The 17,097-nt window shown below is 43.3% G+C and overlaps 1 protein-coding gene across 7 annotated transcripts in view; it reads left to right on the forward strand.

The window, feature by feature from the left end:
• Nucleotides 1-2,537: 2,537 nt before the first annotated feature.
• The window catches only part of tmem161b (transmembrane protein 161B), an 81,692-nt gene continuing 67,132 nt past the window's right edge, over nucleotides 2,538-17,097 (forward strand). For 3 of the 7 annotated variants that reach the window (XM_038805323.1, XM_038805326.1, XM_038805328.1), the window contains exons 1-2: nucleotides 2,538-2,733; nucleotides 7,841-7,944. In XM_038805323.1, coding sequence (XP_038661251.1) covers nucleotides 2,731-2,733; nucleotides 7,841-7,944 — 107 coding nt within the window. In that variant the 5' untranslated portion in view covers nucleotides 2,538-2,730. Of the gene's footprint in view, nucleotides 2,734-7,840; nucleotides 7,945-17,097 lie in introns of those variants that run through there. The other 4 variants (XM_038805327.1, XM_038805324.1, XM_038805325.1 and 1 more) reach the window with 4 other exon arrangements.

A 17,097-nucleotide genomic window follows, 5' to 3' on the forward strand; every position in this document is an offset into this window, starting at 1 on the left:
AATTCCAAATCTCTCCCACTCTCTGAATGAAGACGTGCTTCCTAACATCTTTCCTGAACAGTTTAGCTCTAATTTTTAGACTATGCCCCGTAGTTTTAGAATCTCCAACCAGTGGAAATGTTTATCTTTATCTAACCTGTCTTTCCCTGCTAATATCTTTAATACTTCGATCAGATCACCCCTCAACCTTCTAAATTATAATGAAAACAGGCCTAATTTGAGTAACCGCCCCTTGTAATCCAACCCCTTTAAATCAGGTATCATTTTTGTAAACCTACGTTACAATCCCTCCAAGGCCAAAATATCCTTAATTGCAGTGTTAATGTAAGCCTAATTGAAATGAAATGAAAATCACTTATTGTCACGAGTCGGCTTCAATGAAGTTACTGTGAAAAGCCCCTAGTCGCCACATTCCAGCACCTGTCCGGGGAGGCTGGTACGGGAATCGAACCGTGCTGCTGGCCTGCTTTAAAAGTCAGCGATTTAGCCGAGTGAGCCAGAACTGCTCACAGTACTCCAAGTGGGGTCTAATCAGGGTTCTCTATAGCTGCAACCTAACCCCTGTCTTTATACTTCAACCCACTACATATAAAGGCAAGCATTCCATTAGCCTTTTTGATTATTTTCTGCATTCGTTTGTGGCATTTTAAGAATCTCTGCCCCTGAACCCTCAAGTCTCTTTGGAAATTCACTGTACCTAACCTCTTTCCATTTAGAAAGTATTCTGCTCTATCCTTTTTGCTGGAAAATGGATAACCTCACACTTGCTTACATTGAATTCCATCTGCCACAATTTTGCCCATGCACGTAGTCTATCAATATCTCCTTGCAATTTTCTGCTATCATCTAAGGCTGTCCACAATGCCAACTAACTTTGTATCATCAACAAATTTGGTATATGACTTACTATGCCATCATCCAAGTCATTAATTAATAGTGTGAATAATTGAGGCTCCAACACAAATTCCTGTGGTACATCACTAGTCACTCCTGCCAATTGGAGTAATTACCCATTATCCCCACTCTCTGTCGCCTACAAGGCAACTAAATTCCCAACCATGTCAATAATTTGCCCTCAAATCCTTGGGCTTCCACCTTAGTTAACAGTCTCTTATGTGGGACTTTATCTGGAACTACATAAATAACATCCATAGAGGCCTGTCTGCTACCTTACGTCACCTCTTCAAAAATTCAATATTAGTCAGGCATGATCTCTTCTTCACAATGCATGCTGGCTCTCCCTGATCGACTGAAATTTTTCAAGATGTTCCGTTACCCCATCCCTGATTATAGACTCAAAAGCATGAAATGGGAGCCAAGTCTTGGCATTTGTAATGAAGGAGTATGAAGTGGGGAGATACATCTCACTGCTCATTTTTTACTCTCTCTTCTTTCGTTATCAATTGTTTGCTCTTGGTATGTGTGACATTTGAACACGAGAAGTTTACATGTATGAGATGATCATTTTTGTGTGTTCAGAATGATTCCAGTGTTTTTCTAATGTGTATAATTTTTTTAATCTTTCATTCTGGTTTAGAAAACAAGCTGTTTGTACAATTTTAACCAGTCCTGGTAGGTAACTTATTAAAACAAAAAGTATAAAAAATTGACTCAATAGTAAATTCACCATTGCTTTTTGAGGACATGACTGTTTAGCACAGGGCTAAATTGCTGCCTTTGAAAGCAGACCAGGCAGGCCAGCAGCACGGTTTGATTCCCGTAACAGCCTCCCCGAACAGGCGCTGGAATGTGGCGATTAGGGGCTTTTCACAGTAACTTCATTTGAAGCATACGCGTGACAATAAGTGATTTTCATTTCACTTACTAGCCTAACTTGTTAAATAGAATTACTGTGTCCTGGTGTTTTAAATGCCACAGCCAATGGAAACAATTGCTCAGTGTTCACCTGTCAAGCCCCTTCAGAATTGTGTAGATTTCAATTAGATGATCTCTTATTCTTCCAATTCAAGAGAAAATAACCCCGATAAATTTCGTGTCTCATCATAACATAACCCCCTCATCCCACGGTCAATTTAACGAATCTTGCACCAGGTTACTTTTGCTGTTTCACTTTGGGGACCTTTAGAGTCACTTACTGAAATCCACCTTTTTGACTATTACCTATCCTAATACCTCTTTTTGTATCGCTATGTCAAATTTCGTCTGAAAATACGTCGATGAAGCTCTTTGGGGCGTTTTGTTTTACAAGGTTAAAGGTGTCCGCAGCAGTTGTGGGTGTACAGGCAGTACAAGCAGCCCCTTTACCAAGATGGCGGCCGGTGGGAGCTCATGGGGTCCTTTCTCACTTTTTGGCGCCAGCGGAAAAGGAGACTAGTCATATCCCTGATAAGCCACGTCGGCACTTTGTACCCATCAATTAAATTTCGCGGAACACAGCTCTTTGAGGTCCTGCGAGCGCTAACGTTACTGATACGAACTTTACAAAAAAATCGTCCTGTCGGTGCGAGTAGTTTAGCCGTTTTTGTTTCCGCGCGAAGAGAAATTGTTTTTCTTTTTGTCAGGCGGCAGGAGGAAGGGGAGGACATGTGTAGCCCAGGTCCTTCATGACCTCTGCCGGGATTGGAGGTTGAGCCATGGCGGCGGTCGGTTACTTCAAACCGGTTTAGATTGTGGGACGGCGCTTATATACATATATATGAACGCAGCGTGGGCAGGGCGCGTCCCGGCGGTCTGTTCATTGGCCTTCCTGCAGCTGAGGTGTTCGGTAACATGGTGAGTGCGATCGTGGCTGCGGCCAGGCCGGGATGGGTCTCACTCAGCCGAAGCTGCTCATCAACCTGTCTCAGGCTGGGATACACCAAAGGGCGACTCACATTTTAACCCCAGGAGGGTGCCAGGGCGGATCCTCCTTTGCACCCCGGGATCGGTTAATTCACGTCTGTAGAAAGAATGTTCTGTTTTTTAACTGCGTCCCCTCACTCCTGCCATCCCATTGGAGACCTGTTGACCAGTGAATCGCCTGGATCTGCTTCTGGGCACTGCAGCTGACAGTAGACCAGAATGAAATAGTAAAGATGTTTTTAAAAAGGACAAGCCATTCACAATACGTTGCTTTTTTACTTTTATGGATCGTTGTTTTATTGGGGCAAAACTTTACATCAGGAAACAAGTAGGTGGGGTGGAGTCCACGTTAAAGTGAATTGTCCATGGGGTTCACTGAGTGTCATTCGGGTACATTGATGCTACTGCTGTACTGTTGTGCTTGATAAAAATTAGAAGCAGGTGGAGGCGGTGGTTCGGCCCTTCAAGCCTGCTCTGCCATTCATTATGATCATGACTGATCATCGAGTTCAATACCCTGATCTCTCCTTTTTGCCATATCCCTTGATCCTTTTAGCCCCAAGAGCTGTATCTAATTCCTTCTTGAAATTACACAGCGTTTTGGCATCAGCTACTTTCTGTGGTAGCGAATTCCACAGATTCCCCACACTCTGGGTGAGGCAATTTCTCATCACCTCAGTCCTAAAAGGTTTACCCCTTATCCTTAAACTCTGACCCCTCGTTCTGGACTCCCAGCACAATTGGGAACATTATTTCTGAATCTACCCTGTCTCACCCTGTTAGACTTTTGTGAGTTTCTAGGAGATCCCTCTCACTCTTCTAAACTCCAGTGAGTACAATCCTAACCAATTTAGTCTCTCCTCATATGACAGTCCCACCATATCACCCAAATGATTGGGGTGTGTTGATCAATGATTTCACTTTGCTGAGAAGGTCTAGTACAAATTTAAAGCTTGCTTCCAATTTGAAATTGAGTGAAGCCTGATTTCCTGCCCTTGTCCATCTAGTTTAGGGGCCCCATTTAGGGGCAGCACGGTAGCATTGTGGATAGCACAATCGCTTCACAGCTCCAGGGTCCCAGGTTCGATTCTGGCTTGGGTCACTTTCTGTGCGGAGTCTGTACATCCTTCCCGTGTGTGCGTGGGTTTCCTCCGGGTGCTCCGGTTTCCTCCCACAGTCCAAAGATGTGCAGGTTAGGTGGATTGGCCATGATAAATTGCCCTTGGTGTCCAAAATTGCCCTTAGTGTTGGGTGGGGTTACTGGGTTATTGGGATAGGGTGGAGGTGTTAACCTTGGGTAGGGTGCTCTTTCCTGGAGCCGATGCAGACTCGATGGGCCGAATGGCCTCCTTCTGCACTGTAAATTCTATGTAGTACAAAATTGCTTCTTAAAATAATTTCCACACATAAAGTGTTAGCACCTCAGATACCCCAAAACATTTTGGAGCCAGATAACTGCTTTTGAGGCAACACTGAAAATGCTGGAAATACTTAATTGTTCAAGATTCTCTTTAGGTTAACGTGCAGGCTCAGTCAGCAGTTAGGAAGGCAAATACAGTGTTAGCATTCATGTTGAGAGGACTAGAATACAAGAGCAGGGATGTACTTCTGAGGCAGTGTAAGGCTCTGGTCAGACCCATGTGGAATATTGTGAGCAGTTTTGGGCCCCTTATCTAAGGAAGGATGTGCTGGCCTTGAAAAGGGTCCAGAGGAGGTTTACAAGAATGATCCCTGGAATTAAGAACCTGTCATATGAGGACTGTTTGAGGACTTGGGGTCTGTACTCATTGCAGTTTGGAAGTATAAGGAGGGATCTCATTGAAACATACAAGATACCGAGGCCTGGAGAGAGTGGACGTGGAGAGAATGTTTCTGCTAATCGGAAAAACTAGAACCAGGAGGGACCATCTCAGACTGAAGGGATGATCCTTTAAAACAGAGATAAGGATGAATTTCTTCAGCCAGAGGGTGGTGAATCTGTAGAACTCCTTGCCGCTGAATGCAGTGGAGGCCAAATCATTTGAGCGTCTTTTAGACAGAGATAGATCGGTTCTTGATTAATCAGGGAATCGGGGGTTATGAGGAGAAGGCAGAGAGTGGGGATGAGAAAAATATCAGCCATGATTGCATGGTGGAGCAGACTCTATGGGCTGAGTGGCCTAGTTCTGCTCCTATGTCTTATGGTCTTATGGTCTCAGGTCAGTTGACAAGGTCAATGATCTTTCATCAAAATGTTAAGAGCTCGAGTAATTTTAAGGAAATGCATTGGTGTGGGATGGGAGAGGAAAGAACAAAAATTTAGGCCTGTGGAAGACAGGAGTCATTAAAAGGCAAAGAGATGATCCATGAGGCAAAAAGAGGTCGGAAAGGAACAAGAGATGGATCTGGCTGTGAATGACCATAGCAGAATCATATCCTGTGTCCTCTGAACAGTAAAATAATAGGGAGCAGTTGTGATGTTTTTATGTTCTTGAACCAAATATTGAGTCCAAGAGACCATGAAGTGGCTAATTGAAAGATGATGCTTTATTCCTCGAGATTCTGAGCTTCAGTGGAGCCATGTAAACGGCAGAGGTCAGAGTGAACGTAGGGGGAAAAATAAAATTGCCAAGTGTCTGGAAACTTAGGGTTGGCCTTGTGGATTAAACTGTGGTCAGGCAAAGCAATCATCCAGTCTACATTTAGGCATCCAAATGTACAGATGACCACAACCACAGTAATAGTGAATGCAGTGTGCTAAATTGAAAGAAGTACAAGTAATATGCTGTTTTAACTAGCAGTGTTGGAGCCTTGGGTTTGGGAAGGAAGGAGGTGAAGAGGCATGTGTTGTATCTCCTATGCTTGCATGTGGGAAGGAGTGGCGGGAGGGTGGTAATTGACAATCGTAAAGTAGGTCCTTTTGGTATGTGGGAAAGAGCGAGGGGTGGTAATTAGTAACCATAAAGTAGGTCCTTTTGAAATGCTGAAAGGAAGGGGGAGGATCTTTGGTGGTGGAATCATGCTGGAGGTGACGTAAATGGCTGAGGATGCTCTATTGAATGCGGGTGCTGGTGGACTGGAGGTTGATGAAAAGAGGAACGGAAGAAGCGTGAGAAATTTGATGAACATGGTCAAGGGCACGGTCGCCTACAGTGGAATGGAACCCTTGGTTGAGGAAAAAGGAAGACATTTTGGAAGCCCTGGTATGGAAGGTGACATCATCAGGGAAAAGATAGCTCCTGGGAACAGGTAGTGAAAAGAGAGGGCTATGGCTGGGATAAAGTATAGTTTCCAACTAAGAAATCACAGACTGGGAAGAAGTTAAGTTTACAATATTTTCAAGAGTATGGAGGAATTTGACCCTGGCTGCAAGGAGAATAAAAATAGAAGCATGTTGCCAGATATATGGCTTGCAATCCTGAAATTCATCCTTCTGCCAACCAAAAAGTCTGTCATACAAGGTAACTGTAAAATTGCATTTAACTATCATTTATATCAGAAGTCTGAAACAGCCCCCCAGAAGCTGCCAATTTAAGAGTGATCTGATTACAAGTCTACAACATGTGAAAAGTAGATATATGTAACATCGTTCATTTGTATTTGAGGAGGAAAAAAGGAGTTGCCACACAAAAACAAGTCGTCCAGACCAAGATTGAGTTAGTATTTATTTTTCACATCAGAAAATGGTTCTCATCCTTTTTCCTTCGTTTGCTATGCAATCTAATCCTGAATGTTGGTATTGTTTCTGCCTTAACCACTAATGTTGGAGGTGAAAGCCAAAACCTCTCGGCTTTGTGTTCGAAGAACTTTTTTCTGCTCAAAATATTTTGCGTTCAATCTTGCATCTCTGAGTCTTTGTTCCTCAACTAATGGAAATAGTCTGTTTGTATGCAACTTGACTCATCCTTTCATAATTTTAAATACTTTTGTCAGATAACATAGTAATCTGTGTTCTTCTGAAGAATAATCCAATTTCTATTTATTTTTTAGTTTACACATTCACAGGATATGGGCGTTACTGAATGGTAAAGGCAAAATTGTCACCCAAATTTAAGAATTATCATTAACATAATTGTTTGGTGGTGCAGAACTTAAGCATTGGTGGAAAAAAGGGCCATTTTGTTTTTGTCAAAGCTTTTCTTGCACTCATCAGGACATTACGCAAGAATACAAATCCAAGGGAGACAACAAATTTATGTATGAGAAGAGAGTGCTGATTTGTTGGCAAGTAGACACTAATTGGTGGAGGCTTTTCCATGAAGAATGCACCAGTTGGTTGTGTCTGACAGTTAACTGCCAAGCATTGTTTGAAATTTAAACCAAGCAGCTAAACTCTGCCTGTAAAGAGCAGGACACTGTATATTAACAAATGTAGCTTCCAATACATGTAAATGCACCACGCTGCCTATCCTAAATTGGCTGTCAGCTTTATTCTTATCACACGGAGGATTATTTAGCAAATGTCCATTTGCAGAATCACGTCTAATGTGGGGCACTGTTTCGATGGGCTGGTTGGGTACACATTGTACCTTGCCCATTGTGAACAGCGGCTGGGGCATGCTGTTTGATAACGATCTGTCAGTCTTTTGGATGTATGGCCTACATATCTAGCATCACACTAGCATGGAAATTCATATACCAAATTACTCATTTGCATGATAGGCAGAATGTCTTTTTGGCTGTTAGTGGCAAATACCACTTGTGTTCTACTGCAAAGTAGCAGCGTGAAACAACTAGCTTTGCCTGTTGCTGTCAGTTTTGAGATACCTTGCCCTTCCAGGGTAATCTGAGGTAGATTGTGCACTTGTCAGGATCATGGGCGCATCCCATGACTTTGGGTGATATACAGCACAAAATGATCTGATTAGGGTAGCCATTATCCTGCAGGAACTAAGTAATTTAATTTTAAGGTGATTAGCAGTTTGATATTATGTGCTTACTTATTGCATGAATACACCTGAAATCCTTTGGTTGCTGAAATACAATTAATTTAAGAAATATTATCTGAGCAATTTAAAAACTTTGACATATGGTTCATGCTGACTTCTTTCCCTTCCAGGGTATTATAGGTGTGCAATTGGTGGTTACTATGGTAATGGCCAGTATCATACAGAAGATCACACCTCACTACTCATTTGCTCGCTGGTTGCTTTGTAATGGAAGGTATGGGCATTATTTTCTATTGGGGCATAATGGGACAACTGTTTTTCTATTTGTAGCTCATATTTGTGTATCTGATTTTGAGACGATGATCTTTTTGTCAGACTATTTACATCATGTAAGAGGAAATTTGCTCAAGTGTTATTTGGGCAGTGTGTTTCTCTTTTTCCCTAATTAGATTACTGTGTATCATTTCTTAATATGGGAAACCATGCTCCTTTTTTAAGGTTTAAGATTGACCTGAAAAGAGGTCTTGAGAACAATATTGCAGATGTTTGTAATCTAAAACAGAAAGCTTTCGCAGCATTCAGCAGTTAGGAAATAATGTCAAGACCATAAGTTGACATTCTGCATGTTGAACATTTTCTCCAAACTGGAAGGTAATACAGAAAAATAACATTTAAAAGGGGAATGAAGTGGAGTGTGGGGGTGGGGGTGGGGGTGGGGGTGGGGGTGGGGGTGGGGGTGGGGGTGGGGGTGGGGGTGGGGGTGGGGGTGGGGGGGGGGGGGGTGTGTGTGTGTGTGTGTGTGTGTGTGTGTGTGTGTGTGTGTGTGTGTGTGTGTGTGTGTGTGTGTGTGTGTGTGGTTCTTGATCAAGGTGGTAGTGGTGATGTTGCAGTCATCCTTTGCTTTTCCATGCTAAGGATGAGGGGGGCACAAAGAATTTGGTGTTCCTGATCAATAGCCAGTGTGCTTGTGTAGATTGTGTATATGTCTGGCAGGACAATAAAAGGCTTCATAGTGACTACCTGCTGTTAGTCACTGTCCTGATTCAAGCAGAATAAATGCATTGAGCAGGTTACTTGCAGATTGATTTTCATGGGACTCTTGGTTATTACCACGGCAAGAGACTCAAAGGAACAAAATTCCGAGAGAGAAGGAAGGCCCAAAAAAATTCTCTTGGAAGGCACACTTGGTGGTGGTGGTGTGAAACAGAGGGGGATCAATGCACTCCTATTTGTCTGCACCAAGACAGGATGTATTGTTTTGAGCTTCTTGAGTTGAGAATTCTGCATTCAAATGTGTATTTTTATGTTTAATCCTGTGTTAAACCTTCCTGGCACTGTTTAACATACTGTTGGACACCTTCCTTACTGGTCTTTGTTTCAAAATTCACCCTTTGTTCAGCATTCCTGAGTATTTTGTTTCTGACAATTTTTGACCTCGGTTTCTATTATATATACACTGTAGTGTGCTGGTACGGGAGTGAGTAATGAGTTATCTTGTGTTGGTTCTCATAGGAATTGTAACTGAATCAAATGCTCTTTTGTATAGGATCTTTTTTAAACTAATGTTAGTGGTTATCGCCTTGCTTGCCCTTGGAGTACGATGTTTGTTACAAATTTGGATTAGTTAATGTTTGTCACCTGATTTCTTATCATTCTTTTTCAAGAGGTAAATCGAACGCAAATTATTAGCTAGTCAAACATATATAGCATTCTTACGGATAACAAGGTGATAATTATTACCATTCATTCGAAAACTTTTATTGATGCTAAGATCAAGAAAGAAACCTAACCTGGAACAATCAATATGCAATTCAGACAATTATCTTGTTGCTTGAGGCCAATGTTTGATTTGCAGTGTATCCTGCACGTAGAAGGTCAATGAGATTGCATCCCTGTTTTAAAAAGTGCTTTAAATGTGGTTGATCTGTATTCTTGCTTACAATTGTTTGCTTGTAGTTTGTCTAAATCCTGGCCTCTGTGATGCTAGTTTATTGCCCACTCCTGATGTTTAAGAATCCATCTCCTTTGTTTCCCTTTTCCAGAATCGGGTAGTGATGTATGTTTGCAGCACAACTACTTCATGCAATCAGTTCTGAATGTTTAGTGGTATTGTGAAGGTCTAACTTTACTTTATTTGTTACACCAAATGGCATATAGTTGGGACCAAGAGGTTGTTGATAAACTCCATAGCTCTTTGAAGATATGATTAACCCTTGTATTGCGTACAGTAGAGGAGGATGCGAGCACAGTCCAGGAAACCTCTTCTCCATATATCAAGCTGTTATAAATGAAATGACTTGTCACTGTGAAGTCATGGCAACATCAGATGTCTAAGTCTTGCTTTTGACTACTTTTGTCAATCCAAACACCTCAGATAATTTGAAAGCGAGCTTTAGTTACCATTGTAGATCCAACTACAAGTAGGCCCCAGGCAGTCAACAGTTTGTCTGGCAATCTCTAGATTCCGGCTTCTTCACAAATCTGCATCAGTAGGATTTCTCCACCCTGAACAAGTGTGTGAGTTGTGTAAGTACTCTGTGTTCTCTGCAGAAGCAGACGATTAATTTTGCATGGAACCAATTATAACTGCTATAAGGTGTGTGAATGCTTTTAATTATAATGCTAGTCACAAACTAGAAATAGAAGCAGTTTTTGACACTGGCAATGGGCGTAATCTTGAGCTAGTCATTTCTTTTGTGTGTTGTATAGAGTGGCTGGGTAATCATCTTGACAATGGGGCCCAAGTCCTAGTGGAATCCTCTAACCATTTGGCCTTTTATTATTTTTTTGATAGTTTACTAAAAGCATTTAAAATACATTTTTAATAGATGATGGGAATTAATCCAGAATTGGAGAAATGCAGAGGTCTTAGAGCAGAGTTGTCCAGCCTCCTTACACAAGGCTCTTTGATGCAGCCCACCACATTGTTGGAGTCGGCCGTTGAAGACTTCATGAACATAATTTTTAAAAACGCTGCAAGCTTGATCATCCAATGGCAGGCAGGCTTCTCCATGCGTTTGGCTGCTAATAGCTCACCAGAGAGCTTCTGCAAGAAGGAACAAGCCTGCGATTGGACAAACCAAAAGCAGCGTGAGAGCTCAGAGCAACTACAACAAGTTGATGGGGAGGCGGGGTGATGATTGGATGTGGCTGAGCCAGACCTTGGAGGCAGCACCTGGCCTCCTGTTTAATTTACTCTGAGGCGGAGGGAGGCGTGGGGGAGAGAGAGGGAGTTGAACGAAGCTCGGGAGGCCTCGGGCGGACTCCCCAAATCCTGTCCCCCATCGATGAGGCACAAATCAGTAGTGTGTTTGAATATTTCCCACTAATTTGGATGAGTGCAGTTCCAACAGTACTCGTAGCTTGATACCAGTCAGGGCGAAGTAGCTGGCTTGATCAGAACCCTGTGCAAGACCTTGCTGGTTACTGCCTTCACCATTAGTGCACGGTGACAGCAGTATGTACCAAGCAACAACTTGCCAAGGCTCTTTCAACAGCACCTTCCAAATGGGCGACTTCTATCACCTAGAAGAACAAAGGATAGCAGACACATGGAAGCACCTCCACCGGCAGATTTCCCTCCAAATCACACATCACCCTCAGTTGTAAATATATTGTTGTTCCCTGATTATCACTGATTCTAAGTCCTGCTACTGCTACTTATTAGCCCAAGCCTGACTATTGTGATCTTGTCTCGTATGGACACGGACTGGTTCAGTATCTGAGGAGTCGCAAATGATACAGGACGAGGTGTAGTCAGCAGCGAACATCTCTAGTTCTGACCTCAGGAAGGCAGATAATTGATGAAGCAATTGAAGATGGTTGGGCCTAGGATACTACCTTGGGGAACTCTGCAGTGATGTTCAATGCAGAAGGGAATGCCAGGAGCAACACCACACATACTAAAAATGAGGTGTCAACCTGGTGAAGCGACAAAACAGGACCCCTTGTGTACCAAACAGCATAAGCAACAAGTAATAGGCAGAACTTAGTGATTCCACAATCAACAGAGCAGATCTAAGCTGTGCAGTCCCACCACATCCAGTCGTGTGTGAATGGTGGTGGACAATTAAACAACTCATTGGAGGAAGAAGCTTCATCCCCATCCTCAATGATGGAGGACCCCAGCACATTAATGCAAAATGCAAGGCTGAAGCATTCGCAACAATCTTCAGCCAGAAGTGCTGAATGGATGATCCATCTCCAATAAGAGAGAATCTAACCATCGGCACATGATAGTCAATGGCATTACCATCGCTGAATCACTCATGATCAATGTCCTGGGGGTTACTGTTGACTAGAAAATGAACGACTAGCTGCGGCTATAAAAGCAGGTCAGGGGCTAGGAATCCTGAAGTGCGTAAGTCGCTTCCTGACTTCCAAAGCCTGTCCACCATCTACAAGGCACAAGTCTGGAGTGTGATGGAATACTGTTGACTTGCCTGGATGAGTGTAGCTCTGACAGTACTCGGGCTCAACACCATCCAGGACTAAACAGCCCACTTGATTGCACCCCTTCCACAAATATTTGCTCCCTCCACCACCGACGCACTGTAGCAACAGTGTGTACTATCTACAAGATGCACTGCGTGAACTCAGCAACGTTCCTTCAGCAGCACCTTCCAAACCCATGACCGTTACCATCTGGAAGGACAGGGTAGCAGATGCACGGGAACACCACAACCTGGAAATCCCCCTTCAAATCATTCACCTCCCTGACTTAGAATTATATCACCATTACTTCACTTGCTGTTTCGAAGTCTGAAACTCCCTCCTTTAACAGCACTGTGGGTATACATACACCACATGGACTGCAGCAGTTCAACAAGACATCTCGTCTTCTCGGGGGAAGTTAGGATGGGCTATAATTGCTGGCTTAGCTAACGATGCCTACATCCCGTAAATTAGTAAAATAAAATGTCCTTGGACTGAGATGATTGACTTCCAACAACCACAACCATCTTGTTTTGTGTAGGTATGACTTCGACTATTGGAGAGGTTTCCTCTTGATTCCTATTGACTACAGTTTCGCTATAGCTCCTTGATGCTGCGCACGGTCAAATGCTGCTGGCAAGGACAGTCACCTCACCACTTAAGTTCAGCTCTTTTGTCCACGTTTGAACCAAGGCTATAATGAGGTCTGGAGCTGAGTGGCCCTGATGGAATGTAAGCTCAACATCAGTGAGCAGATTATTGCTGAGTAAGTGCAGTTTGATAGCACTGTTCACAACGCTGCCATCATTTTCCTGATGGCTGACAGTAGTCTGATGGGGCTTTGGCTAAGTTAGATATTGATTTATCCTGCTTTTTGTGGATAGGATGTATGTGGGCAGGTTTCCACATCACCCAGTAGATATCAGTGCTGTAGCAGTACTGGAAAATCTTGGCCAGGGGCACGGCCAGTTCTGGAGCGCATTTCTTCAGTACTGTTGTTGGAATGTTGTCAGGGCCCATAGCTTTTGGAGTTTCCAGTTCAGTCATCAGACTCTTGATATCATTTGGAGTGAATCGAATTGGCTGAAGACTGACATCTGTGATGGTGGAGACCTCAGTAGGAGGCCGAGGTGGATCATCCACTCAGCACTTCTCTCTGAAGATTGTTGCCTTGTCTTTAGCACTGATGGACTCTGATACCCCATTATTAAGGATGGGGATATTTGTGGAGCTTCCTCCTCCTGTTTAGTTATATAATAGTTCCACCACCATTCATAACTGGATGTGGCAGGATTTCAGAGCTAGGATCTGATCTGTTGGTTGTGGGATCGCTTGGGTCTATCACTTTGGTGTTTGAATGCAAGTAGTCTTGAGTTACAGCTTCACCAGGTTGACACCTCATTTTTATGTGTGCCTGATGCTGCTTCTGCATTTCACTCCTGTGCATTTTATTGAACCAGGATTAATCCCCGGCTTGATGGTAATAGCAGAGTTGGGGGATATGCCATGAGGTTACAGATTGTGGTTGAATATAATCTTTGGGCCATGAGCAGCAGCTCGTGGATGTCCAATTTTTTGATCTATTGAATCTGCTTGAAATCTATCCCATTCAGTACAGTGTTGGACCACACAACATGAAGGAGGAATGCTTAATATGCAGCTGGGACTCAGTCTCCACAAGGACTATTTGACCATCACTCCTCCAAGGCTGGTTTAGCTCACTGAGCTAAATCACTGGCTTTTAAAGCAGACCAAGCAGGCCAGCAGCACGGTTCAATTCCCGTACCAGCCTGCCCGGACAGGCGCCGGAATGTGGCGACTAGGGGCTTTTCACAGTAACTTAATTGTAGCCTACTCGTGACAATAAGCGATTTTCATTTCATTTTTCATTTTCAAGTACTGTCATCGGTACATAACATCTATGGCAGGTAGATTGGTCAGGCCAAGATCCAAGAAGGTTTCCCTCTTCTTTGTTTGCTCACTACCTGCCGCGGAGCCAATCTAGCAGCTATGCTTTTAGGGCTCGGCCAGTAGTGGTGCTTGAACCATCTTGGTGATGGACGTTGATATCTCACACACACAGTACATTCTGTACCCTGCCACCCTCAGTGCTTCCTCCAATTGGTAGTCAACATTGAGGAGTACTGATTTATCAGCTATGGAGGGACAGTACATGGTAGCAAGCAGAAGGTTTCCTTTCCCATATGTTATATGTTGACCTAATGCCATGAGACCTCATGTGGAATCAATGTTGATGACTCGGAGCAACTCCCTCCTGACTGTATAACCAGCACCTCTGATGGGTATGTCCTGCCCCACAGGCCAGGCATTGTGTTGGTGGTTCCTGGGCATTAGCTGTGAAGTATAGTTCGATGAGTTTGACTATGTCAGGCTGTTGCTTGACTAGTCTGTGGGACAGTTCTCCCAATTTTGGCATAAGCCCCAGATGTTAGTAAGGATAACCTGCAGGGTTAACAGGGCTGGATTTGGCATTGTTGTTTCTATGTCCTAGGTTTCATTCCTTTTAGACTTTATCACAGTTTAATACAACTGAGTGGCTTGCTAGGCCATATCAGCGGACAGTTAAGAATCAACCACATTGCTGTACGTCTGGAGTCACATTAAGGCCAGACCAGGTAAGGCAAATTTCTTTCCTAAAAAAACAACAGTGAACTAGATTGTTTTTTTTATGACAATGGACAATGACTTCATGGTCAACATTAATGAGACTAGCTTTGAATTCTGTTTTTATTACTTTAATTTAAATTCCATCAGATGCCATGATGGGATTTGAACCCATGTCCCCAGAGCCTTAACCTCTGCCTCTAGTTTACTAATCTAGTGAAATTACCATTCGCCATTGTCTCACCATACATTAGGCTTCTCTGCAAAATAAGAGCCACTTGGACCAAAGGAACAGTAGCAGAATCGATCCAAACTTCTTTAATGGATAGAAAAATGAGAGTTGTGGTGACGGCTTTTTCGGGCAGAAGGGAGATATGCAGTGGACTTAGAACTTAGAACTTAGAACAGTACAGCACAGAACAGGCCCTTCGGCCCTCAATGTTGTGCCGAGCAATGATCACCCTACTCAAACCCACGTATCCACCCTATACCCGTAACCCAACAACCCCCCCCTTAACCTTACTTTTTAGGACACTACGGGCAATTTAGCATGGCCAATCCACCTAACCCGCACATCTTTGGACTGTGGGAGGAAACCGGAGCACCCGGAGGAAACCCACGCACACACAGTTCTGAGGTTCAACCATTAACTAATGTTAAAGTGACTAGTCTGTAGTTGGTGAGAATGTCCTTACACCCCTTCTTTAACAAGGGTGTCACATTTGCAACTCGTTAATCCCCTCATACTTTCACTGTATCTAAAGCAGTTTGAAAGATTATGGAAAGCCCTTCTGCTATTTCCACTTTCTGAAGCAGGGGACCTAACCATCATTTTTCACCCCATCCATCCTCCCTATGATCTCTGCTTCTACTGCTATTTTGTCAACATCCTTTTCCTTGGTGAACACAAATAGAATGCACTCATTAAGTATTCTAGCCGTGTTCTGCACCTCTAAACATATATCACTCCCTCTGCCACTAATGGGCCGCACCCAGCCTTTTGCTACCTGCTGACTATTTACATGCCAGTAGAATATTGTTGCATTCCCTTTGATGTTAGCTGCTGTTCTATTTTTATATTCTCTCTTTGCCATCTGCGAAACATTAGTCCCAGTCCTGTTGAGATGCAAACCATCCAATATGAACAGGTGCTATCTGCCCCAGATTGGTCCCAATGTCCAAGAATCTAAAGCCCTCTCTCCTGAGCCATACCTCAAGTCACAGATGATCCTCCCTATCTTCATACTCGCATGTGACACTAGGAGTAATCCAGGGATTAATACCTTTTGAAGTTTACTTTTTAACTCTTTCCCCCTATATACACACACACACACACACACACACACACACACACACACACACACACAAGCTCCTGAGAATCTGACTGGGTGACCTGAATACCTGTCCCCTCTGTCGTCGGTACTGACGTATACCACAATTTCTGGCTTACTCCTCCTTGTAGAATATTCTGCATGCTGTGCATGATATCTTTTATCCTAGCAATAGGAGGCAACACACCATGCAGGGACTCTTGGTGATGGTTACAGAAACGACCGTCTGTTCCTCTAACTAGGGAATCTCCTATTTCCATTCCATTTCTAACATCTGCTGTTCCCACTTGTCCCTTCTCTTATCCATTGTTGCCCTTGGCTGGGCTGCACTCTTTCAAGGTCATATTACCCAGAAGTGTTCAGTGCTGAGTACCAGTTTGAAAGAGGCACATCCCCAAAACAGCTGCATTTCCTGCCTCCTGATGTTCCAGCTAGCTACCCATCTACTCTCCTGAGCTCTTCTAGCTTGTGGGGTGACCACATCGTGGAACATGTGAATCAGGAAACTCTGATCCATCCTGATGCTCTACAGTGACAAGCAGCTGCCCCTTGAGCTCAAGCAGCTGGAGGCACTTCAGACACATGTGGTCACCCAAGAAACATGAAATGTCCTCAAGTTCCCACATGGTGCAGGAATTGCAAACTGGTCAATTAAGATAGATTGGATGGATCTGTAGTTTGTTTCTGCCCCAATCATTTTTGTGTGATGGATTTGTAGAATAACTGACCCTCTTATTCTTTGAAGAGGCATGACATAGATACATTGGAAAAAAACATAATGGATAGTTTCTTTTTCTATTTTTATTGTTCTGGTTGTCTTACTAAAAGCTAAAAGATGAGTGTAGAGATTTAACTATAAGAGTTAGATATTTGGCAGGAAATTGTAACTGCAATGGTGTTTGACATTCAATGTATGGTGAAAGATGAATTTCTGGAAGCAATTGTAGGCAACCTAAACATACAGTTGCTTGATTAGGATGTAAGACCCTGAAGCAGTTACAGAAATGAGTGGACCATTTTGTGAAATGGTGATATTC

This window comes from Scyliorhinus canicula, chromosome 8 (assembly GCF_902713615.1).
Source record: "Scyliorhinus canicula chromosome 8, sScyCan1.1, whole genome shotgun sequence".
In the NCBI taxonomy this organism is placed as follows: domain Eukaryota; kingdom Metazoa; phylum Chordata; class Chondrichthyes; order Carcharhiniformes; family Scyliorhinidae; genus Scyliorhinus; species Scyliorhinus canicula.